The 25,692-nt window shown below is 45.5% G+C and overlaps 1 protein-coding gene across 2 annotated transcripts in view; it reads right to left on the bottom strand.

The window, feature by feature from the left end:
* The window catches only part of RAD54L2 (RAD54 like 2), a 38,544-nt gene extending 25,025 nt beyond the window's left edge, over positions 1-13,519 (bottom strand). For both annotated transcript variants that reach the window (XM_065749632.1, XM_065749631.1), the window contains exon 1: positions 13,303-13,519. In XM_065749632.1, coding sequence (XP_065605704.1) covers positions 13,303-13,450 — 148 coding nt within the window. In that variant the 5' untranslated portion in view covers positions 13,451-13,519. The remainder of the gene's footprint in view (positions 1-13,302) is intronic.
* Positions 13,520-25,692: the final 12,173 nt, after the last annotated feature.

The following is a 25,692-nucleotide window of genomic DNA, read 5'->3' as shown; positions in this document are numbered from 1 at the left end:
GCCACATGAGCCCTCCCAGGGCTTGGCACACATCAGGCAGTCCACCCCGCAGCACGGACGTGGCTCTTAGGGAGCTGAGGCTCAGCCACCCCCTGCAGCCACTATCAGGGCAGCTAATTAGCAACAAGACTTTGTTCTGCTTGGAAAATAACTGCTCTCAGTTTTCAGTGGCAGCAGGATGCCCCTCCCAGCCACAACCGCTTAACAAAGCAGTAATTATATAAGCACAGGCATTATATAAGCCGACACACCTACCCCCCCACGCGCAGCACCCGCTGACCCCTCACTCCTCCCTGTCCATGCAGGGCCAGCACCTAGCACCCAGATCTTTGTCTGCACAGGTGGTGTATGCGTGCATAGTTTACATCTGTGCTGGGTAACACCGGGGCTCCCCTTGCCTTATCAAATTTGAGGACGCAGGGAGATGCACGCTTGGTCCCACCACCTCACCCTGGCTGCTGGTGGACATGGTCCTGTGAAGTCACGGCCACACAGCTCTGCAGGGCATAAGCACAGCATTCTGCCCGGCCCCAGAGCTAGAAGGTGCTCTCTGAGTTATGCACATTGGCTCCAGCATCTTCAATTCCCACTACCGGCTGAGCTAAGGCTAACCACCCCAGTGCTGTCACTTGTGTGTGTCACTAACCAGACACGGGCTGTCACATCGGCATGGCAATTGGTGCCAAGTCCGAGAAGTACATCTTTCATTTCTGTAAATGAAATGTGTCTGTAAAGTGATGGTGCTGCAGATTCAGGACTGTGTGAAACATACAGCCTGAAGGTCAGAGGGTGCCCTGGGCCTGTGGGAAGGGCTCTGAGCAAACCCTGGCACAGGAAACGTGGAAGGAACCTGACCAGGAGCACACACAGCAGCCAAACCCACCCCCAGATTCCTCTTGGAAGGAAGCGAGCCCCAACCAATGGAAAAGTTTAACAGATAAGGCAGCACTGTCCTTCCGTTTCTTTCTTCAGTGTCCCTTTGGTGTATTGGTTACCACGAGGTTATGCTGCACAGTAAAACTTTCCTGGCCTGAAGGAGTCCACAGGCAGCAGAAGTGAAGGGCAGGAGAAAAGAAGAAGCTACCTGAAAACCAGAGGGAGAGCAAGCAGCTGAGAGTGCTGCGAGGCAGGCTGGAACCTCTGGCAGCCAACTTTGGTGACAGACAATATATCTTCTAACCCAGGGATTATGCAAGCAGAACCAGGCCCGCGTACCGGCTGTGGACGGGTTACATAAAGCCCCAGGAGCACTTACACAACGCCGGCAGGGCACAGGTAGCAGCCCCAGCAGGGATGCAGAGCTCCAGGGGACGTTTCCATAGTTCTGGAAGAGTGCAGGGCACTGCCCCACATCTCTCCTCCAAAAGTAGCCCAAGCTACTTTGCCCAGGAGAACTCCTACCTAAAAGTGCCCTCTCCTTGCAAGCCCTCTCCCTTTCTCAGCAGAGGAGCAGGGAAACAAAGCCAGGAAACGCACCCACCACGCAGCGGTGCACCAGGGCTGGGCTGCATTTGTCCTTTACTCTGGGTATGAGTTACATAAACCTACCGTGCCGCAGTCGGGAAGTGTGTCCGGAGCTGGAAAGCATTCAGCAAGCTGCGTGCAGGAGGGGCTGGCCCTCCCCGCCCTGGTTAGCCTAGTTAACTAGTAACCCAGGATAGAGCTTTGCCAGCCACATTCAGAAGAAATAACCAAAGGCATCCAAACCACAAGGAACCGGATTTCACCCTCAGACCTCGCTTGTTTTCATAACAGTTCCAAACTTTGAAAAAGAACAGTGTTTTTTGTTGGTTTTTTTTCCCTATTAAGGTCGATAAACACTCAGTTAGGTAGCAAAGCTGATTTCTGCCCCCCAGCACTCACACACAAATTCAGAAAATAGATGCAAACGAGGGCTCAGTGTGTTCCCAGCACAGTGGGTCCGGCCAGCTGCTGCCATTCCTCTGCTTAGGCACAAATTTCAGGGACTAAGAAAAGAGGACGAGCGAGGGAGCAGGCACTCTGCATTATGCAATGATTACATAAGCATTAGTTTACACTAGGTAGCTGGGAGTTGTGGCCTTAGCTTTATGCCAGGGTACCCTCAGAGCAAGGAGAAACAATACAGAGGGGATTCCTGCTGCCACATGCCACCAAGGCCACTGAAACAGCAAACAAACAGTGAGCACCAGCTGAACTTTCATCTTTGCCCCAAGCCCTCACCATGGCTTCATTCAGCACGTGGGGAGAAGCATCTGCTACTCCTAACTCAAAGGAGCTGCGTGGGTAATCATCCCGGCGCAAAGCATCCCTCGCTACCCGCGTGCTTCGCTTTCTCTCCTGAAATGTGATTTCGTACTTGAAAAGCAAAAGTTACTGGTGGGATTTTTGATTTTTTTTCATACTGTTAAGAGAACTTCAGCTCCACTTCCCTGTTCTGCTTCGGTTCCTAAGGTAGTTTCGGAGGAATTTTTACGGACTTCATTTAATGAGGGAGGCATCACTTGGGAGAAAAATGCAAATTGCTGAGTTTGAGCCTGTGTGCCACCGCATTCCTCTGGCACCTCTCCCACCCAGCGCAGCCAGAGCTGTGACCGAGCGCTGGAGAAAGCTAATCAGAGCAGGATGAAACAGCATCACTGAAAGAACAAGCTGTTTCTGGCTCTTCCTTTCAGAATGCCAGTGCTGCTTTGTGTGCTGCTACAGCCGTCTGACAAAGAGCTGCCAAGTTGTTTGGGGCACTCAACACAGCGTTACAAGGACACCCCTATCCAAAGCACGTGAAAGCTCATTACAGCCTGAAGACAGCAAGCGTCGGTCCTGCCCTCGGGCTGCTCACATCACAGCTCTTCCTCAGGTTAGAAAGGAGGTCATGGGTCCATGTGAAAGGGACAGGGCTTTTCTTAAGCAAGAGCCACCAGCCCCAGCACAGTCATTCCCCATCGGTTACAGCGCTCCCTCAAACAGATGCCTTCCTCAGTGGCAGCATGCTGTGACACACCTCACCCCAGACATTCTAACTTGACGGGTGCAGTGCTGCACTACAGAGCTCTCTTATATCTGCACAAATGACCCCAAATATCCCTCCACCCCCAAAAAATCTGGAGGGCCTCTAACCCTGTGTTCTTCCTCCATTCATATGACCTACAACCTCACTTCCAAGAGCATCCTCCCCCCCCACACCCTCTTCTTCTCTTTTTATACCTATTATCTAGACTGAGTTATATAAGCCACTTGTCTCACCCAGATTTCTCATTTATCCAAACACTCTTTGCAGCGTAATTCCTTTCTTCTTCTCACCTGACACTCTCCCAGAACTGGCTTCTTTGTCCTGCCACCATGACCAGATAGATGAGAAAGAAGGAGAAGATGCACTTTCTTGCAAGGATCCACAGCTCTCCACAACTGGACAACAAACACTGCACAGTTTATTTCTATAAAAACTCCTCTTGAAGACCACAGTGCCCCGGACTTGTACAACAAATGGGGCTGTGGATCCCGGTAACCACTGAGCAGCCCTCTGAGAACTTGGAAAGCATCTCCCCACGAGCAAGGTGGAAGGAGCCTGGCTTCTGCAAGGACCTGACCTCACAGTAACACGTTACATTACGCATTTAGAAAGTTCTTCAAATTTGAAGTTTTTTCTTCTGATATACAGCAACCATACTAAGGGGCAGCTGTCCCCAAACTGTGCACTGGTGTGATGGTCTCACCAGCATCTTCCACTAGATGGGAGGGAGGAAAAAATTCCAAGCAGCCCTTAGCCCACTGGCGTCAAGGAGGGGATGTGGGGTGGGCACTCCAGCTCTGCCCAGTGCCCAGCTGCTGCCTGGCCAGCAAGGTACCAAGCACTTTATGGGGGCTCTGAGAGCTCCAAACAAGCGGGCTGCTGAGGAAAGCACAGACTAAGCTGAGGGGTGGGGGAGACTATGCTGATTTGAAACAATACTGATAATCAACAACTGCCTCCTCTCCCACTAAGTGCTACTTTTGCAGCGTTATGACATGACAACAACAGGAACAGCAACAGTCAGACCCAGCATGTCACATCACTTCAGTCTTCAGAAGTAAAAGCACAAGGAAAGAGTTTCCTTCTCACATCCCCTCCAGCAAAGCAACAAGCACTACAAGACTCTGAAAATTCAACTGTTTCCACCACTGCCTTGGAGTTAGGAAATTGCAGCTCCCAGCACACAGAAAGGGTGTTCTTAGGAAAGCGTGAGTGCAAGGAAAGCAGAAGGAAACCAAACCCCTGGGTCCTACCTGGGAACTGCTGCGACTCATCCAGGAGCAACATGCTGCCCGGCGTGCTGACTGCTGCCCGCGGCTATTCTGCGCTCGGGGTCTTCTGTATGAAAGTTTCCAGGCACTCCCAACAACTCCTTATCTCTGCCCGCAGCACCAGATCCACTCTCACTGGCTGCTCAGCTGGCGAGTGGGAAATACCTCCTGATAAAGCAGTCCAGGGTACAGGCGGGGAAACCTGCACTTAAGGTTTCTGAAAATAACTTTGGTAAATAGCTCCCAGTACGTGAACTCAGTGAGCCAGCGTGCTGGGACTCAGCGTGCAGACATCCTCCCTGAACTCAGCTGAGGCGGAGCGGGGTCACTGTTATATAACTGGTTAAATACGCCTCATGTTCAGCCTAAATAAAAACTGTCACCGTCTCCTCCCCGGCTGAGTGTCAGGCAACACAGCCCTGCCCCGGGGAGCTGCTGCTGTGCTGGGCACGGCTGCCCACCTGGCTGTGGGATGAGCCTGGGAAAAGGGGGGTTGGAGGGCTGGAGGGCAGCAGGGAGGTGTGGTGGGTGAGCGCGGGGATGGCTCACTCCTCTCGCTGGGCTGGCGTGGCAGGGCTGCGCGCTGCTGGGATCAGGTCCCATTCACGCAGCCCGCGATCCAGTTCAACTAGTGGCAGGGATCGAGCCTGGGAATAAAATAAAAATCCTTACATAACCGTAGGGCTCCGGCGGGGCCCCGCACAAGGGGAATCCCAACAGACAACAGGACGGGCTGGGCATGGGCTGGAGGGGTGGATAGCTGCTGTGCTTCCCTGCTGCACAGCACCAAGAGGGGGCAGGGGGGCTGGGGTGAACCAGAGTGCAGCCCACTGGCTCTGACAGCGATCTCCGTATCTGCAGCTCTGTGAACTGCTTGCACTATGCCTGCTGGCTTCCAAGTAACCGGCGCAAGCAAACCTGAGCAGTTTGAACCTGTTTGCTCAACAACAGGCACAAGAGCCTCACTGAATCGGTAACTCCTACAGCCCTGCCTGCTGCAGAGCACTCGCAGAGCAGCGAAAGGGTTAGGAAAGAAAGCTCAGTCGATAAGGAAACAACCTAGCAGAATTTGCAGGGCACAATTAGCCCTGAGTGTGCCTTCCCACCATTCCCACTGTATGTTGCACTTTATAAAAAAAACCCACTGAATCTTTTGAGGCTATGATGGAAAACATCAATATAATGAGTTTTAGACTGAAATAGGAGGCATCTGTTTAGGAGTGAAATACATAATCATCAATTACATGAAGCGGTGAAGCTGTGCATTCCACAAATGCTGTGACAAAACATGTACTGCATCAGACCTTAGTCCCAAGTATTCAAAGAGTGTTTAAATGTACTGAAGCAAAGAAGCTATGAGAAGTGTAACATCTTGTCTGACAACTCAAGGGATTTAAATCACAGATTCCGATCACCCTGTGAATCAAGGCTTTTGATTCACGTGCTTTTGACTGCCCACTGAGATACAACCCCAGCATTTCTATCTTCCACTTGCACTCAAGAAACTGATTCACATCTCTTCCTACACTGCTGCTGCTACAGATGACACTGCACACTGTCACGGGTCGATTTTGTACACCTTCATTCCACTTCCACTTAAGCCCAATGTTAACATGAATCCCAACTAAAAGTACACAAGTGTCACTTCAAAATTACTTCCAATAGTTTAATTAAATATTTTACACACATAAAGATTACCTTACAGCTGTTTTAACTGCAAAATTTGATTAGACCAGAAGTTTGTTCACCCATTGCCAAAAGGTTTTCCCTTGCAGCTTTCTGCTGCATCATTCCTATTTGGGTTTTTGCAAGTGAGAACGATGCCTTTGTACTCCTACTTAAGAGTTTTTTCTCTGCTCACCTACTGAACTGCGAGCTAAAGAAAACATGAATAAGACATTTTCAACATGTGTAGCACGAGCTGCTGAGTACTGCACTGAAAAACTCTGAGCTGACCAATGAAGCGGACGCTCGTGGGAGTTCACTACTGAGGGCTTCCACAAAGCCTAGAGCAGCAAAATAAAATCAAGCTAATAATTGCAACGGGATGCTTTGTTTCAGAATCTGAAGAACAGATGTCAGTTAATTAAAACAGTTCCCTCTCCTTCCAAATCTGCTGCCACTTCTTGGTCAAAAACAGAAATTTGAGCAAGAGACAGTTACACAAGTTCTATTTAGCCAGTCATTAAAAGCAGGGCAATGCCAGACAAATTGAAAAACAAAATAAAATGAAAGTGACCCCTTGCATAGCTTAAACTCCAATGCAGAACAAAGAAGTTTTCCACCCTGCCTGGTACAACTGAAAGTAAAGTGAGCATTACATAAAACGCAAGGCAGAGGATTTTCAGTGTGGCTTCATGCCGTGACCTTGGCAAAGCAACTCTGCCACTCCTTCCTTGTTCAAGAGGGAAAATACCGCAGAACAAATTTGCTAATTAGCTTCCTTGCGATTTCATCATGGTTTCAGAAGTTGCAGATGGAGCACGGTATCTCTCAGCAATGACTAAGTGCAGTACAAAGTTGATCACTGAAAACATACACAGGGAAAAGATACGAAGACTGACTGATACCAAGAGTGTGTTGTCGCTCTTGGGAGATCTTCTGCCACCCCTGTAAGAAAGTAAACAGCAGGTTTGTGGCCAATGAAACACAAACCTCGAATCCTGCCAAGCCTATCAGAAAAGCAGGGAGCAGCAGGACACGCTTGCTGCACGAGGAAGACTTGCAGTAACTCCTTGCTCAGCTAATAACTGTCTGCTCACCCACACCCCATGCCCTAGTGCTAACTCCCATGCTGGCGCAGCTTTAAGAGCACTCAGCATGTGGTGAGCGGTAAAAAATATCCACAGACGTAGTGCAAAGCCACAGACGTGGGCACACAAGCGTTTCTATTTCGTGTTCCTGCATATGCAATAGCTCCAAGGGAAGGCAAAAGAAAAGTGAGGGGAGCATGCTGAGTTCTAGCAGCGCATCATTTCACGGGATCAGCCACCGGCGCGCAGCCGGCGGGTCACAAGGATGCCGGGCTCTGGCGTCATCACCTCTTTTTAAAGCAGCGAAGTCACTCCAGAGGGTTATGCAACGTTCTGACGTTGACAGACTCTGTGCCACCCTCTCCAAAAACAAGCTGCCGTCAGAGAGCCTGCAAGAGGACAAGAAGACACGAGCACCTTCCTCCTGTGCTTCCCGAGCCAAGGGCGAGCAGAGGAGATGGGGGAGAGGCAGCATCTGGCATGAGGCTCTGTGCTGAGCACCCTTCCTCCTGGCTGAGAGCTCGCAGGGCTGGGGGACAGGCTGCAACAGGAACCCTGTTCCCAAAGAAGCAAAGTTCCCAGAGAAGCCAGTGGAACTTTGCCTTCCTGGGACAGGCAACATTCCCTGTGGTTTCAGCATAACCTCTCTGCATTACTCAATAGCTGAGATTGCTAAAACTGCAAATGGCAGTATCCAGCCTCTTTTCACCTTTGATATCAATTACATCTTTTGTGTTCTATTTAGCTGGATTGTGGAAGCATAGAGGACAGCCAGTTCCTAACTTTCTGGCTCTTAGGAAATTAACCTAACTCTCAAAAGTAAGGCTTGCACAGGCAGAGAGTGCACACTTAGCAGACACAAAGCAACCTTAGAGATGCTCCTGCCCCTTCCAGGGAGTGAGAAAATATTAAAGAAAAAAATAATAATAAAGCACAGCTTCTTAGTTACAGCAAATCAGCAGAGAAATATGTCAAGCACCTGCAGCCAGAGGCACATGTGCTGCTATGGGGCTGCTCCACGGGCTACACCCTTATGATGAAACATTCAAACGTTCTCATCCACAAGGACCACTGATAAGGTAATGCAGTTTCTGATAACAATTCCATAAGGTTCAGAACCACACCAGTATGCAGGATATTAGTTCACAAGTCTACTGTTTTACACAGTGATTACTCCTGTACCCCTCTGGTACCGCACACCCCCTGCTATGCATCCAACCATTAGTTTGGCACACAGCCTACAAGCAGTCACTACCAGCACTGAAATCTCCCTGGTTGTTTACAAACAAAGCACACACTGCTGGTTTCATGGCCATTGCGGAGGCAGCAATGTTGCTGCTGAGGTTTGGTCACCCCAGAACAGAAATAGCTGTGGGCAGACTCCAGAGGGAGCTGCATCCAGTCAGGGGTAACCAAAGTGAAATAACTGAGATAGGAAAGTCTGTCAAGAAGGAAAACTGTGGAACAATGTCAGTCATCACTCCCCTCATACCCAACTAGTAATCTGCTGATTAGACGATGGGATTCATACTTATGGGTACCCATCACTGGCATACGGACACACAATGGAGCAGGGTTTAAAATTAAATTCCTTAAAGTAATCTTCCAGATCACAGAACGGTTTAGGTTGGAAGGGAACCAGTGTTTCCCAGCAGAACATGCTGTTCAGAAGTAAAGAACAAGAATAATTCAGGTTGATGGTACTTGTCTCCATTTGCTCATATAAAAATACCATCCAATTAATGGAAAATTGCAGGTATGCAATACAACTTTCTAGTTGTAGCACCTTTTTTCTTTTTTACTATTCTTTTTCCAGCAGTATGGGCCTTTAAAAATTTGGATATAAAATGATGCACAAAAAGGGATATCATTTAGCAACATACTATTCAGGAAACACTCCCACATATGCCCTTTGCCTGTTTCATATGGGTCAGTATAGCATGATCTCAACTTCAGGTGATAAGCAGAACCTCAGGTAAACAAGCAGGAGATCCTGCTGAGTGAACACATTTATACCAAAGTCATTCCCTGTTACCAAATCCCACATGTTCACCACGGGCCTCCCCCAGACATCAGTTTTGTTTTGTTTCACCTCCTTTTTGGGGAGAAGAAAAGATGAGACAAGTCATGGGACAGAAGCACATGAGTAACGCTATCACCCAAAACACACAACTCAAGGATGAATTCAACGATCATTCCGATAAAATTTCAAATGTTCAAAAAACATTTAAATAAATAATAATAATAAAATAAAATAAAATAACAAAAAATTACAAAAACAAACAAACAACCCCCCCCAATAACAAAAAATAACAAAAAAAGAACCAAAATAACAAAAAAAATCAAAAATAAAAAAAATTAAAATGTTCAAAAATAAAAAATGCAATCCATTCACCAGAACGGGGAGAATATTCTGTTTATTCTAGCAAGCGTGCTGATAACTACCAATTCCTTCCCCCAGGGGAGAGAAGGAAATTATCTAGCTATCTACAGATCCATTCCACCTGCAATGCAATTGTACCCCTTCCTGCATGCAGCGTGACTACGAGCTACAGAGTGCCACAAAGGAACATCACACTCAATAATATCCATTTTTGCTATAATTTCGCATTGATGTTTTTACTCCTCAACTACCAAGCAGAAATTCCAAACATGGCAGCACCCTTTTAACCAAAAAGGCATTTCTCTAGCAGGAGCCCAAGGAAAGCAAAGACCTTTACAAAACCGCCTCACCAGTGGCTGTCTCTAAAGTAAAGTACTCCTGCTTTGGTACCTTGGGAAACTCAAAACCATGAATACCAAGAGGCACACTCAAGTTCAAACAGAAAGCAGCCACAGAAAGGCATTCTGGAGCACACTCTACAAATAAGAGGTAATTCTACTTAAGCTGGCATGACATTATCAAACGTGACAGGCAGAACTGAGTGGTTTTAAGGGGCTTGGATGAGGAACAGGGTCTTTCTTTCCCCTTCACCAGCCTTCCATGTGGATACAGTCCCTCCGGTCTCCTCTGAAAAGGAGACTCTTGATGCCAGTGCCTTCACCCTACAAAGAGGGTGGGGTGCACTCTGTATCAGCACCAACTGTCTTCACTTCATTCCCCTCTTCACATCCCTAGGCACAGCAGCTCACCTTGCACCAGCCCTTCAGCAAGAAAGGTAGAGGTGATTCTTCTGAGGTGGAAAGGAGCACAGACTGTCTCCACCTCCTCCTGCCCTCTGTTGGTCAAATGCAGGTGTCACAGAGTTAGCACATCCCCACGCCTGGGGAAAGGAAGAGGAGATGGGACAGGGACAGTGGGCAATGCAGGGCAGGAGACAAGGTGTGAGACAATGGTGTGGATACTGTAATATCCCAGTTGGAGCATCTAGTATGCTATTATTTGGTGCTGCTTGATCTGGTACATCTGTATAGTAAGAATTGCAGTAATAGCACGACACTGAAAATTGTCCATTGCTATACTCCAAAAGTGCCAATTTCAATCCCTGTGTGCTTTACCACACACCTTGCAATGCAAACATGAGCAATGTTGTGAGAATGGCATCTGAATGTCTGCATTTAAGGCACCTTTTAGGCATCTGAAATGATCAGCTCTTAACAATTTTACCTTTGAGTCACGATTAAAAAAAAAGTGTTTAACCCATATTCTCTGAAGCAAGAGAAGCAACTTGTGATCACTATTAATAGCAGAATGACAGCAATATGTATGAGTTAAGGGGTAATGATTTACAGAACAGTTCGAGGATAATTCAGAAAGAGGAAAAAAACAAGAACATTACAATAAGATTCATTCAAACTCTCCAATTTTTCCTCAGGAAAGCTTTGAGCTATGATTTCAAGGTCCTTTTCAATCCAGGCAATTCTGTGATTCTATGAAGACTAAGTTTGCACCGTTCAAGTCTTGAACCATCTATGTACAGGACAGTCCATACTGACTGCAAACAAAACTTGAGGTTCTCTGAGTAGAAGTACAAAAAACTTTGCCAGAATCAAAGATGGCACTCTGAATTACAAGAATGAAGAGAAATCAAAGACAATTCTGAAACCAAAATTACTGTGCTAATTCCACATAGAGCACGTATCAAAAAGATCAGAATGGGTTAAACATGCAAAACAAGTCACTGCCAAACCTGAGACCATCTGCCATCAACAGGTGTGTGATACTACCAGAAACAGCCAGGGTTAGCAAGTATTCCAAGTAACCATCAAAACATGCAAAGCTCACTATGCAGTCACTATTTTGCAAGCAAACTGTAAAATTATTAGTTGTATAATTGTTGCCATCACTACTACTTAAAACAAATAATGATTTCCAGTTTGGGGAAGACATATATGCAGCCTGGTGCCCTTTCAAGGAAATAACTGGGAAAGACTATTAATCTTTTAAAACTTTTACTGATAGCAATGTGTTAAGTGCTATCCACAGGGGAAGGATTCCCACAGGATCCCTCACTTAACGTCTTCAGGTTGACCACAACACCAGGAAGAAGAACAGCACTGTTGGGAATGGAAGAACAAAGTTTTAACAGAAATTATTAATTTTTCAAGCTTCACGGTATAAACATTAGAGCACTTCCTTCCTGCTTGGGAGTATACATAACAGCTCCCAGGAGGATTCTGATGAATAAGGGTCAGCTACAAAAAGAGGACTACAGATGGACAAAATAAAACAATCACAGAATCACTTAGGTTGTGAAAGACCTTCAAGATCACGAAGTCCAACCACCAACCTGACCTACCAAGTCCTGTCACTAGGCCATGCTCTTTATTACCACGTCCACAAAGTGATCCTCTTAAGTTTGAAGTTACCTATACTTCATAGGCCAGATAACAGCATCCTAATAGTCTGTCAGGCAGAACTAAAGCTGAAACAATCTAAAATCTTGGAGGCAATCCAGTTTTGCTCAGATTCCATTCGGTAGTTTCCTCCTTTACCTAATAAATAATTACAAAAACACTTCACATGATCAGTGTGCAAATTCCTTTTACTCCTCATTATTTCCCACGTTGTTTTTATCAGTCACTGAAGGAATATAAAATATAAGCATGGTATCTAGTGTTCCAGTGGACACTAAATGGAGCCACTCGTCTGCTAATATAAGTTTTTCTAAAATGTCATGGCTCTTCAGGCTCTGCTGGGTGCAAGCTCCTGTGAATGAAATGACAAGGTCACTGCCAGCCACTGAGCCATCTGCAGCCCTGCAACCACCTTGTTTCTTACCGGAATTAACACTTCCATTGCTGATTTATCAGGAGAAAGTCATCTTGCAACAAAAAACAGAAGAATAAAATTCATTTGTATGAACCTTTTCTAAACATTTTACATCACAAGAGCATCTTCAAGTAGCAAGAAGGAATAAGAAGAGTGGAGGACAAAGTACTTAAAAACCAAGTATATTTTCAGAACTGGGACAAGACAGTAGTACCTGTATTTAACACATTCTGTGCTAAAAAAAGGAGCTCTATTCTCAGTGGTACATTAAAATATCTGTACACTCTGAATTTAAATCACAATTGAAATAACTGAAAATTGATCATCAAACATACACTGGCATCCCTATAGGGTTGGGTCATGGTTTAATGACACAAGGAGCTGGAGGCAAAGACGGCACATGAAATTCCTACCTGCCATGCACTGCTACATGCCCTGCCAACCAACACTTCTGAGATCAGGTCATGAACCGGAACCTAATCTTGCTTAAAACATACTTTCCAGAGCAGAGGTCCACCAACAGCTATACTGGTCCTAAATGAAGAGGATACTGGGACAGTTATAACTATGTGAGCACAGAAAGTGACAACTTTGTCAGCACTGCCATATTTTTCATATTATGAAGAAACTCTGCAGCTGTCAGAAAAGAACAGCTCCCTATTGATAAAGATGGGACAACTGCCAAGAATATTCATTAGATTGTTTACTTGTGGGCAAAAAGCAGTGGTATAAATATATTTAATTTTCCTAGATCTTTTTAATAATACAGGGAAATGTAAATTGACATATCTGTTTCTTTAGATAATTACTTCCTTACAACACATAGCCATTTTAAAAATTCTAACTGCCTCATAGGCTATGCTGGTGGCTTGTTAGAAGATTGTCTGGGCCAGAAGTCCAATTTTTACCTACATTAAATCCCAATTTAAACTAACTACTCACATATGCACTTCCTTTTACCAAACCCTAGACAAATCCTAACCCTTGCACTACCTACCCCGATGTTACTCACCAAAATTAGCAACACCAGCTTTATGTAACAGAAGCATGCATAGATTCACAACCCCATCCACTTACCACTTTCATCAAGTAAGTCCTCCTCATCATCCCCATCATTGTCCTCCTCCATCGCCTCCTCATCTTCCTCCTCCTCCTCTTCCATATCCTCCTGCTCCAAGTCCGGGTCCAGGTCCGGATCACTCCCTGAGATTGACTCGTCCGACATGGTTCCCAGCAATACTCCTTGTGCATTACCTGCTCATGTTCTACTGTGAGGCAGCCCTGTGAAAACAGAAAGCAAAGAGGTACATAACCAGCCCTGAAAATCCCCACCCTCAGAGCACCAAGGTTCAAAATGTTAGCACTGCCTCTGCATGTAAAAGCGCGGATGCCCTAGTAATCTTTTAATAAATAGTTACATCAGACCGTGCACAAAATTCTGTGTAGAAGGCAGATGCCATAAGCAATGTATCATAACGATATAGGGCCAGTCTTCTAGAATCAGTACACTAACTAATCATTCAGAAAAGCACCTGTTCCTTGGTATCTTCAACATGTACACAGCAGGAGGGCTTTGGTATTTATGCTTGATTATACAAAAATGCAAAACTAAATATGTTATAAGAACAGTTTCAGAACGCTGCAGTCCAGACATGAAGCACAGGAAAAAGGACTGTGCTCAGAATTCCCCACTGCTGTGTTATGCTGATCCCTGAGCACTCCAAGCATCGCTGCAGGATGCAGGTGGCAAGCACCTCGTGTCCCAGTCATACCCACTGTGCCCCATAGCCTGCAGTCACCTCTCAGCCACCGGAGCAGGGACAGTATTACCTTAATAACAGCACAGGCAGAAAGCAACCAAGATCCCATCTGCAAAGGCCGCAGGTTCTTCTACAAAGGGGGGTAAGAAGAAAAGCAAACATAAAGGAGGGATGGATCAGAGGGAATTTGCATTTCCTTCCTTCAAAGGACAGGAGTGGAGCTGGCTGTGCATAACTCCTCTGTTAAGCTATGCCAGGACATCACAGTAGAGATCACAGTATAAAATAATAAAGCCTAAAAGAGTGGGCCATGGCAGTCACAGTGTCACAAGTTTATCCAGATCACACAGTGCTGCTTCTGGACAGTGATGCCTGTCTAAGTACTCCTCTCCTCCATGCACAAAGAATTACCATGAGGAAGCTTCATAGCATGGATGAGAAGAAATACACTCTTTATAGGAAAATAAAGAAAGCATCATAATCTTGAAGAATGTAAAGCAAAGGACATTGAAAATGTGAAGGTTAAAGACAACTCCAGATTCCTGGAGAAAGGCTGCAAATCTGACACGTATGCTGAATTACTCCAGCTGAAGTCATCAGTTCCTGCTTTGCCTCTCTCAGCTTCACAATAGCATTGAAAAGCACGTGTGAGAAAGAAGAGAAGAAAGTAAACACAAGAGAAGAGCAGCCTTCGGGGGGGGGGGGGTTCACATTGAAAGAGGAAGCATCTCATTACAACGTCCTGGTAGCACTCTACCACCAGGCAGAGACAGCTGAAATCCCCACACTCTTACATGTGTGGTACAAGACAAGCACAGCAGACATGAAACAATCACAAGTTTTCTAAATTTGATGCATGTTTCAAAACAGTAGCTTAGTTTTACTTTCCAATAGCTTCGGTGTCCCCTCCCAGCTGATACGTAGCCCTGAGGAAAGCAAACATTTTGTTATAGCTGGGGTTGTACTCAAACCTACCATTACAAGGCTGTATGCATTCCTGCACCATTCAGGAGATGGGCAGTGATGTTGTTCTGCTGTTTCTCTGCCAGCAATCTGGGATTTCATGGGAATTACCCATTCCCACGTTGCCCACAGCATACCATGTAAAATGCATCCTCTGCCTTATTCAGGAAAGAGAAAAGAGCTGTTGTGTTTATCCTCCTCCAGGAAGCCAAACACTGCAATCAGCTGAACATCAAATTAGCATCCAGACATCCTCTCTCATCCACCATGTCCTGTCTTTCAGCAGGGATATAAATAGCATAGCAGCTTTTGGGCTTTGCTTTTGAAGGTTGAACACTTTTGGTGGTGAATGCCATGCAGTGATGATGAGGGAGGCCCAGCTGTGGCCTAGGAAGCTTCACAGGCTGACAAGCTCAGACACATTCCTGTCATTTTGATATTTCTTCCTCTCCACACAGGGTTAAAATCATCATTTATTCTGTCTGAAGTTGAGAGAGGAACACGGAAGGTTTAATGCTAATGCCGCTGTGGTGCTGAGGAGTAAAGAGGATTCTATCACCTCCCCAACCTCCAGCCGGGTCCAATATCTAGGACTCATCAAGATTTGTCCCCCAAAGCCTGTTTTGTAACCAAGACATTAGTGAGCACCGTGGTGACTGGCCACAGAACGGAGCACAGTGGCAGATCGCAGAAGGATTTGCACAGGCAGTTTAATAAAAACAGGTATTTCAAAGCCAGCATTGCATAAAGCTCTTTGCTTTCTGTTTCTGCTGCACCATCAGATTTTATGGTATTAACCATTTCCCTCCTCCTCTCCTGATTTTTTTTTCTTTTATTGTTTGTGGCATTAAGATTCCTCTTACACACCCAGAGCACATTAGCACTTCAAACTGGAAGAGCACTGGGAGCAGTCCTGGGCTCTTTGGGGTGGGGAATTCATCTCTGCGGGTCACGTGCTAGCATGGTTTGGGTACCTCCTAGGCAGCCCTCAGCCAAATATAAAGCATACAGATGGATCACTCACGTCATGATTTTAACATTTTCTATAAAATTAAAAACCTTTTAACAGTCTGTAAGTAATACTGCAACAAATTGCTCTCCGTGCAATTTAAATATCCAGGAAATAAACCTGACACAGTGGTGTTACTGGCCAATGCTAGCCTAGCAGATCCCTTTTCTTACCATTTCTTTTTGAAGCAGACAGTATGTAATGCCATCCTCAGATGATTACTTTGATTCCAACCCCCTCCCCCTTTGCAGTCTCACCACAGAGGCTCAAGTGATTCAGTTCTCAGCTGTGACTCATGGATGACTGGTGGACACACACTAATAGCCTGCAAGGAAGAAAGCAGCTCTTCTTTTCTTCTTGTTCAAATTGCAATGAAACTGATAACAGTCTCCTAAGTGATGCACTTACCAAAGGAATATTAAAGCAAAACAAAGGAGCTGTAAAATAACCAAGGAGAGGGCATCGGCTCAGCCTGGACCAGACTCCTGGGGATGGCAGATGCACCTCTCTCATCCCATGCAGTGAACCCAGCCTGAGCCCACATCTGATGTGAGCATTAAGGAGCTCACTGTGATCCATGGGGAGCAGGAACTGAGAGAAAGAGTGTCTAAGAAAACTCTCACATCCATCAGTTTTGGGAGATTTGCAAGACTTGCTCTCTAGGATAAAATCCCTCCTGCAAGGCATCGTGACGCTGAGCACAGCCTGCAACTGCTTGTTCCTCAACAACAAAAGCCTCTCTCAAGAAAGGGTGGGAGAAAGTGGGGGGAAAAAAAAGAGACAAAGAAAAGAGAGAGCTAATCCTTCCCCTCTGCTGACACAACAGTGCTGGAACCGGAATGTGACAATGAGCATTACATAAGGCTGCTCTCACCATCATCCCAACAAGGCAAGCCGGCATTACACAACGCGGGCCGGTGGCACAGCCCCTGCCAGCCACTGCTCTGGGCTGCAGACACACCAGCAGCGCCAGCTCCTGGGAGCCATGGAAGAAATTCTTCAGATGTCAGTGCTCACTTCCACACGGAGCTCTGGACAAAACCAGAAGGAATGGGCCAGCTCTATTTGAATATATGCACGTATGGATAACTGTTTGCAACAAAAAGGTTGCATTGCATTTAAAAAAAAAAAAAAAGTATTTAGTTACTCTCAAGTTGATATTGGCTTCCTAAAAATAAACTCCTTTGAAATGCCTGACGTGCCCTCCCCAGCTAAGTGTTCTATGGAGGGGAGCAGTTCGTGATGTACTCCAGAAAACCCCAGGCTGTCTGAGGTAAGCAGCATGTGATCAGCTCTAACAATTACTGATATTTATCTATGCTAATGTTGTAACTGAACAAAAAATTCTTACTTCACAGAATCACCCTTCATATTTTTGGCACTGTCAACGACTGTGTAAACGGACCTTCCTAAAAGAAAGGTTGGAAATAGGAAACTTCCCTCCCCAGATCACTGCTCTATTTTCAAATTAAACAGTATTTCAGCATAGAAGCCACCTGCAAGTCTGCTTTTACTTGCTTTGCCCATTGTACCTACAGCTACAGAAAACCAATCAGCACCTGAGAAAAGAGCAACACCCTAAGCAAAGACTGGGAAGACTCAACAGAGGGACGTGGCACATCACGATTCCAAATTCATTGTGTAGAAAAGATAAATCTGGATCAGATTTGCCCACCCGGTCTTGAATTCCAAGAGACAAGATTTCGTAAGTCAGCTGATGGGAAAGTAACACCAAAGCCTTGTTTCTGTGGGCACACAAATGTAGCAAGAGGTTGGCCAATCTTGACAAGCAAGGAAGGTCCAGACAAGTGAAAGATCCCTCTAGGACTTTAGGCTTTTGTTACATGTGAGTGGTAAAAAAGTTATGTAATAAAATACAGCAGTGGAACAGAAAAGGGAAGGCAAAGAACTGATCGCCTCTCAAAGAAAACTCACTGCCACTCAACAAAAGTCGATCTACAGCTCTGGATGTTGTGATATGATAACACTACAGCTCACCTCCTTGAAGAGTGTCCCAGGGAAAGAGCCTGACACAGCTTCAAAAGCAACGTTTTCATCTTTCAGAATGAGGAAAATTGCATGTTTTCTCCATGCTGAAAGGCCGAGTTGATCTATTTAATTCTCAGCATCACCTCACCCACACACTCTTTTTTTTGCCTCCTTGAGAGGTGCACTTCATTACTGGGGAATGATTCACTGTCTATGACTGTGTCTCCACTCAGGAAACATGTTACCGTGGTCCAGGGCAACCCAGTAGCCCCTCTGAGGCAGATGCCAGTCCCACTGCACATCACCACTCAGAGCTAACCACAACCCAACCGTGCTTGTGCTCAGCTGTCAGCAGTTCACCACCAAGGCTTGCAGAGGGCTGGGAACTTGTTTTCCATGCCTCATCCTTCTTCCTCCCTGGCACTGGACTCAAAACTAGGTTTCTGGCTTAAGCAGTTTTTAGAAAAGGACTTCAACATGGTTTTGTCCCTCTTTATTCCCAACCCCGCCTCCAACAATCACTATGCCAAAGAGGAAAAAGTGTTACTTATGCCACCTACAGTTTACCAAAGAAACTCAAACACAAACAAGAGAGAAAAAATCCCAAAGTAAGAAGGAACGGAAGTACACAGTTTTGAGCTCTCATGATATAAAGATGACAATCAGCATATGGCAGACCCAAATTGCTCCTGTCTATGAAGCAATCAGACAGCAAACTTCTTTTTACTGGCTACCACTGTGGATTAAAAATCCATTAGAGGCCTCAGAACTGTTAGCAGCATGGGTTTCTTCCAGAGCCATTCCCTCCAACAGAACGTCCTGCTGGCAGAGGGCTGGGAAGATGTACAGTGAGTGCCACTCATAAAGGGCATTGTTCTGCCAGTTTTGAGATGGAGGCTACCAAAAACTTTCCATCTTCACCTTTCCTACTAAACAGATCGAAATGAAACAGCCACACACATCCCTGCCTACCCTCCACAAACCCTAACCTAGCATTTGTTTCCTTCCTGCTTGGAACCGAGTGGGCAAAAGGGCCTCTTGTGCTTTTGTTTTGAGCCACAGACGTGCTGCCTCCTTACCTCCAAATTGTGAGTGTATGACTGTACACACTTGGACTTCCTTTCAATAGAGCCTTAAAAGCCGAACAAGTTTGGCAAAAGAGCTTCACAAATATTGTTAACACAAAGACAACCTGGGGGCCACCATATGTATAAACATGACAAGTGCCCACTGCCAACAGATGTCAAACGATGTTAGTTACCCTTATGAACCACCATAAGGGCATATTCAATGCTATGACAGGAAGGCCCGTGTGAAAAGGGACATATCAGCAAGCTATTGGAAAAACACTCTGGTAAATGAACACCACAATAGCAATGTACACAGTGGCTGCTAACACCCTACACCCACCTGCTGCTAACTGAAGTGCATCAGAAAGAGAATATCTTGTCTCATTTTTATTTTTCCTCTCCCACTCTGGAGTTACTCATTACTGACTGAACCAAGGTTACAAACTCATTTTTCTCAAACTACTTTCTTGTCTAATTGCAGAAATTCTTGGTCACAATTCACTGGGCAGAACCCTGACATTTCAGTGGTATACCTTTCCTTCTGACAGGTGCATGGTACAACTACTAGCATTCTCAAAATAAATGGTGTTGGGGCACTTCCTGAGCAGATTTACTGGCAATGCTGTAAAACTCACCAAATATCGTCCCTAGTTCCTCTTTATTAAAGGCAAATGGTAGAAACTGAAATCTGTTGAGGGGCTGCAGCTGCTCATGGCAATGAAAGCACATGGGTTCATAAAGAGGTTCCACAGTAGCAGCAGGGGCTAACAACTTTGGACGTCACCCTGTTAAAGTAAGTATTTCACCTACCTGATTGATTTAGTTGAAATATAAGACTTTCTCTTCTGTGTTTTTTTGTTGGTTGTTTTTTTTTTTAATGAGTGCTATGGCAAGTAGTGGAGGATGGAAAAGGAACCTTTAAACAATTGGCTTGTTTCTTTTTCAAGAGAGTCAGAAAAAAGAACAGAGTCCACATGACTAGGCACATCACCTATTCCCCTCAGCATTCCATACTCTTTTACTCATTATCTGGATCTTATTTCTTTCAAGCAGTTAACTACTGTCCTTACAGCATAAACAAGCTCAGAACATGCAGTAAGGGCCTCCCTACTCATGCTCCCTTGAGAACAGGATGTGCAGTCACAGCAGACATGAACTTAGTCTAGGAACTTAGGTTAGCTACTGCAAAGCTCCCCATGTGCTGCTGCCTTGTAGCTTCCAAAATTAAAAAAAAAAAAAAAAAGTAGTAATAATTAAAGAATCAAAACCATACAGCTTCCCCACAGAGTTCTCCTCCAGAGATAACAAGATCACACCCCAGGACTGAGGGGAAAAAAGTCGGATACATCTTCCTCTGGGGTAACAGCTTTTCCCCAAATATTTGATTTCAAAAGCAGCTCACTTCTCTAATCCAGATGTTTTCCATTCCATGCAATAGTTATCTTGCAATCCATTAAGGAAATTGCTTTACCCTTTCTAGAGCTTTGACAGTGGTTTTGTAGGGTTTAGATTTTGGTCCCACTCCCTCCATTTGTTGATACCGGTGAACAAGAAACTTGAAGCCCAACTGATGACGTCCCTCTAAAAAGAACTGAGTTTAAGAAAACATCCAGTGATGCAAATATTAAATGAAAAGAATAAATAAATCAGAATAATACAAAAAGGTGACAAAAATCCTACACTCATCCCACCAACTGGAGACACAGCAAATGCTCTCAACTACCCCATGTGCAAAGTAAACTACCAACAGACCTCCTCATATAAGTCCTTAATGATTTAAGGTATTCAATGATTACCTGTATCAACAGGTCAGTGCAATCACATGTATGTAGTAGCATTAGAGGGGCAAAGAAGGGGAAAGCTCAGTTCCAGGGAACGGGCAGCTCAGCTGCCCTGAGCCAGGGAACTGCAGGCAGCCCAGATGGTCCTACAGGGCAGTACAGCTCCTCTTCCCCAGCACTGCTGTATGACTGGGAGAGGCAGACCTGTGTATGGGGACAGAGGGAAGTGATGCAGCCTGCAACATCCCTGGAGCAGAGAACAAGAGGGTAACTGCTGTTACCTCATGAAGAGGAATGTGCTTTGTCCATCACGCCCTCAGCCTGAGACCAGGGGCTAATTTTTAGGATCTGAATAAAGGAAAATTACTTCCTTTGACTCTCAGCCTTTCTTTGTTTTTGCGTTCTGCCTAATTACATCTGAGATAAATAGATACTCCTGGGCTGTCCTAGAACACTGACCTTTTTCCAAGATCTTCCTTGGTGTATCTTATTTCACTCTTGTTCAGAAACCTTTGCTTTGATCTCAATCTACCCTACACCTTACTGCACACTTCAAAGCCATGGCTCTTGGCACACAGTGCTTTCACTCCCTCAACTTCCATAATGGCAATCTGCAATTCACCCTACATAACCAAGGGCCACTGTGGAGTTCTGGCCATACATACATACTGGTATGCAGAGCCTCCCATTCAAGTTCCCTGCAAACTCTGTGCTTGTTTCACCTGCCACCAAACTTCACCTGAAGTGCTCAAGGCAGCACAGCTCTTCTTGTGCTAGGAGTAAAGCTGCTGCTCCAGGAACCTGAAAGAAAACTACTCCTGTTCTCCATTTCCCAAACCAGGCCTTCCACACATTACAGCCTCACACTAAATGTCACAGACGAGAATATAGGGGTGAAGAGAGAACAGAGAGCTATTAGAAAGCCACCAGTCTGGGACATCAGGGAAAAATGAAGCAAAAAGATGGGCATCCTTACCTCCCGAGTTCCACAGACCTTTGTCAACCCCAAAATCTCACCCAGTCCCTGGAGGATTAACTCTGCTCCCCCCAACCTTCCCTGCTGAAAACAGTAAAAGGCAAATCTGGCTGAGAGTACTGGCAGGCAACAGCAGCATGAAAGGGATGGGAATTCAGAGGAACAGACAAAAACTGTTTTGTTTCCCCTCTGCCCCATCCTCTTTTCTTGTGCCTTTCGATTTCCTAAAGCAGTAAACAGAAATTAAAAAGCCACCCACAAAGAAAACAAAACTTAGAACCTGTGAAAGATTTCCAAAAGCCCAAAAAGGGGTAGGTTTGGGTTTCTTTTGGCTAGCACGTAACACAACACAACCTTGCTAATCTGAAACCCAAAGGCAGTCAAAAATAAAGGTCAGAGCAACACCTTTACTCACTGAAAAAAAAAAAAAACCCTCTTCTGTAAGTTGAGACTTTTCTTATTATGTTAGTTAAATCACAGAATGGTTTGGGTTGGAAGGGACATTTAAGATCATCTAGTTCCAAACCCCTGCTATAGGCAGGGACACCTCCCACTGGACCAGGTTGCTCAAAGCCCCACCCAGACTCTTCATTCCTACTTCCCTCTCCTGCAGCTCCTGTGGTGCATTCTTCCACAATAACAACAGCTGCAGTTAAAGTAGCAAGACCTGAAAGACTACAGAAGGCCACCAAAAGTATGACAGAGTATTTTAACAAATTTTATGCCCTAAAAGATTTAAAAAATGAAGGAGCTGAGTAGTGGGCTCAGAAATACAAGACTCATTACCTTCAGAACTATTCCTGTTCCCAATGGAAGAGATGAGGAGAAAAAGCAGCAGCCTTGACCTTAAGCTTCTTCCATGTGCTCCCACTGTAAGACTGCAAGTAAAGGGGCTGTTCACTTAAAGCAACTACTGGCTCCTTTACAGGCTTCTTTTTGTCAGCAAAATGGGTTAAATGAGATAACAGTGAGTGCAGTGAGAGAGACTTCTTCTAGAAGGCAAGGAAATCCAGAGATTAACATCTAAACAGCATCCCTCAATAGAAGTGCTTTATCTGCAAGCCCTGCTGCCCAGAATGGCTCAAGAGTGCCAAGAGCAGAATGTGAGAACCTCCCTTTGTAATGGTACAGTGTGAGTAGTAGTGAGGGGCAGGCCGCTCATGCTGGGGAAATGCACTCGGGACTCACTTCTCCCAGAAGGGCTGGAGCACATCTCCTGTGAGGACAGACTGAAAGAGCTGAGGATCTACAGCCTGGAGAGTCCAAGGAGACCTTACAGTGGCCTTCCAGAACCTGAAGGGGAAGGCTACAGAAGGCTATAGAAAAGTGGGGAAGGGACTTTTTCAAGGGCAGGTAGTGAAAGGATAAGGGGAAATAGCTTTAAACTTGAAGAGGGGAAATTTAGACTACATATTAGGAATAAATTCTTTATTGTAAGCGTGTGAGACACTGCAACAGGTTGCCCAGCAAGGCTGTGAATGCTCTCTCCCTGGAAGCATTCAAGGCCAAGCTGGATGGGGAGCAGCCTGATCTAGAGGAGGTGTCCCTGCCTATAGCAGGGGGTTGAAACTAGATGATCTTAAAGGTCCCTTCCAACACAAACCATCCTATGATTGTTTGAATCTCCTTTTCCTTCATTTGAATATTATATGAAAATATTGCAAAGTGCTAGACCTAGAATAAATCCCTGAAAAACCCTCCATTCCTACTGCCTACCACACCTCCTAACTGTGGGTCTGGGTGTGCAACACAAAGCCCTATCTGTTGGGCTGCAGGTCCTCAGGGGAGGAATGGAGATATGAGCATCACACCAAGTCTGTGTGTACGTATGCTCTAATCACAGCACTGTGATCTCCTGGAGCACAGGCACTCGTCAGCCACCAAGCACTTTCCTTTATTTCACTTTCTGTGAACAAATCCTGCCACCAGCCCTCAAGCAATTCCTTTTTGGGTAATATCCATTTTCTAGGCTGACTCTGTAGCCTGAGCACCCCCAGCCCCCATTCCTGGCTTTGTCAGGATCATGGGGTTTTTTGTTTTATCTACTGGCCTTCAGGTGCCGCACACCTTGAGCAATCTGCACTGAATGAACACACTGTTACAACCTACTTATTTCAGATTGAGTAACTCCAAAAAAAGGCTTTCTTAACAAGCAAAAAACTTAGAGAAATTTCCATTGAGGAGGGAAGGACGTACAAGGCAGGACTGGGGTTTCCCAGCCCAGGCTGACCCTGCAGACCAGGCACTTGATCACCCACACTGACTGAGCAATGGAAGGATTCCACTGTGGCTGTTAATCAACTCTGCCCTTGTGGAGCTCCAGCTCCTTGTTAATTAGATCAAGCCAGCTCTCCACTGAGAATGCCAGAGTAACGCTGTCTGCTTGTTATCTGCCAAATCACTACAAAATGTCTTTAATTGCTTTTAGAAGTTCGATGCCTCTCTTAAGTCTCTCCATTCGTAACGTGTGTTGCTTTGCATGTTAGGTCTTCATCAAAGCCCTCCTCATTTGGCACAAGTTTGGAAGTACCTGTGACACCAGAAAGCACGTGGGTATGCTGAGCTATACAGACGTAGATTCATTCATCCCTTCTCTGTTTCCACACTCCAGTTCACAGACACATGGGCAGAACAGCAGCCCTTGGAAATGTCTCTGACTACCAGCATGCTAACGTGAGCACGCTGAAAGTGCCTTTATCGCATCTAAGTGGTGTCATACCTTTTATTTTTTCCTCCTTCGAGACAATTCTAGATACCTTCAAACTACCACAAAGCTTTTGGAGGTGTCAGGCTGACCCCCAGTTGGGCATTCACACTGCCTGAGCAAGAACAAAATTCAAATTATCACTGCTGCTCCATGATTACAATAGCACCGAATGAGCCTTGCTCGCAGGACTAAGCTGACATTCTGCTCTTTAATGTCAGACATAAAACTGAGTCAACGGCACGCCTGACCTTCAAGGAGCTCTAAAAACCCTATTTTCCATGCTTTGAGGAATTTGTCAAATCAACAGTTCAGTACGATTTAGATCCGCACGGCTGAAAATGTGTTTTTCCATGCCTTCCTGGCTTTCCAGAACTTGTTTCAACTTCAGATGCTCTTAACTTGGCAGCAAGTGCGTGCTGCCAGCATTCGCTGGGTACCGCAGACGAGGTATCGATCAGCACTAACTTCATTACTCGGAATGAGGAGGCACCAGCTGCTTGCTTTAAAGGCACAATGACTGAAACAATGACACAAAAGAACACCACGTTTGCCTGTGCCCAGTCACGCTCTTAAGTTGCCCCCAGCCACTTCTGCTCCCACGGCTGCCTGCCTTCCCACCCCTCCTCACACCACGCCACACCAAACGATTCCATCTTTCTGCCTTCTTAAACAAACTGTGTTACTTCACCCCTCTGTCTTCAAGACCGTTCTGTAACAAACATAAGAACAGTAAACTGCAGGTTTCCAGAAGTTAACAAGAAACAAAGTTCTCATCAATAGTTTCAAAGTATCCCAATATCAGCCTCCCCAGGTGATAGGCTACAAATGCAAACCTGAATAATCTTATTTAACACGGAATGACACCGAGAACACCCACTTGGAGGGAGGGAAAAAAGAACAGTTCTACAAATGTGTACGTTTCTACAGCTAATAGCATTGTTTAAGCACAACAGATCCCTGCTTTGCAGAGATGCATGCTCTGCAACGATCCCAGCTGCAATCAGCTCTGCAGATGTGCCAACCAGGAATACAAGACATAGAAATTATTTTGAGTAAACAGAAAACACGAATCCACGTTTCTTCAGGACCAGGTATCTTGAGAGCAAATGGTACATGACTGCTGTGGGGATTAAACTCAACAGGATTATGGTTAAAATGAGAAGCTCAGCAGAGAATATTTATCCTATGGGGTATTAGCTCCCCAAAACTTTT

This window comes from Cyrtonyx montezumae, unplaced genomic scaffold (assembly GCF_038088225.1).
Source record: "Cyrtonyx montezumae isolate F1298 unplaced genomic scaffold, pur_monq_1.0 scaffold_6, whole genome shotgun sequence".
In the NCBI taxonomy this organism is placed as follows: domain Eukaryota; kingdom Metazoa; phylum Chordata; class Aves; order Galliformes; family Odontophoridae; genus Cyrtonyx; species Cyrtonyx montezumae.
Note: the sequence above shows the minus strand (reverse complement) of the source record. Positions and strands in the feature narration are given on the sequence as shown.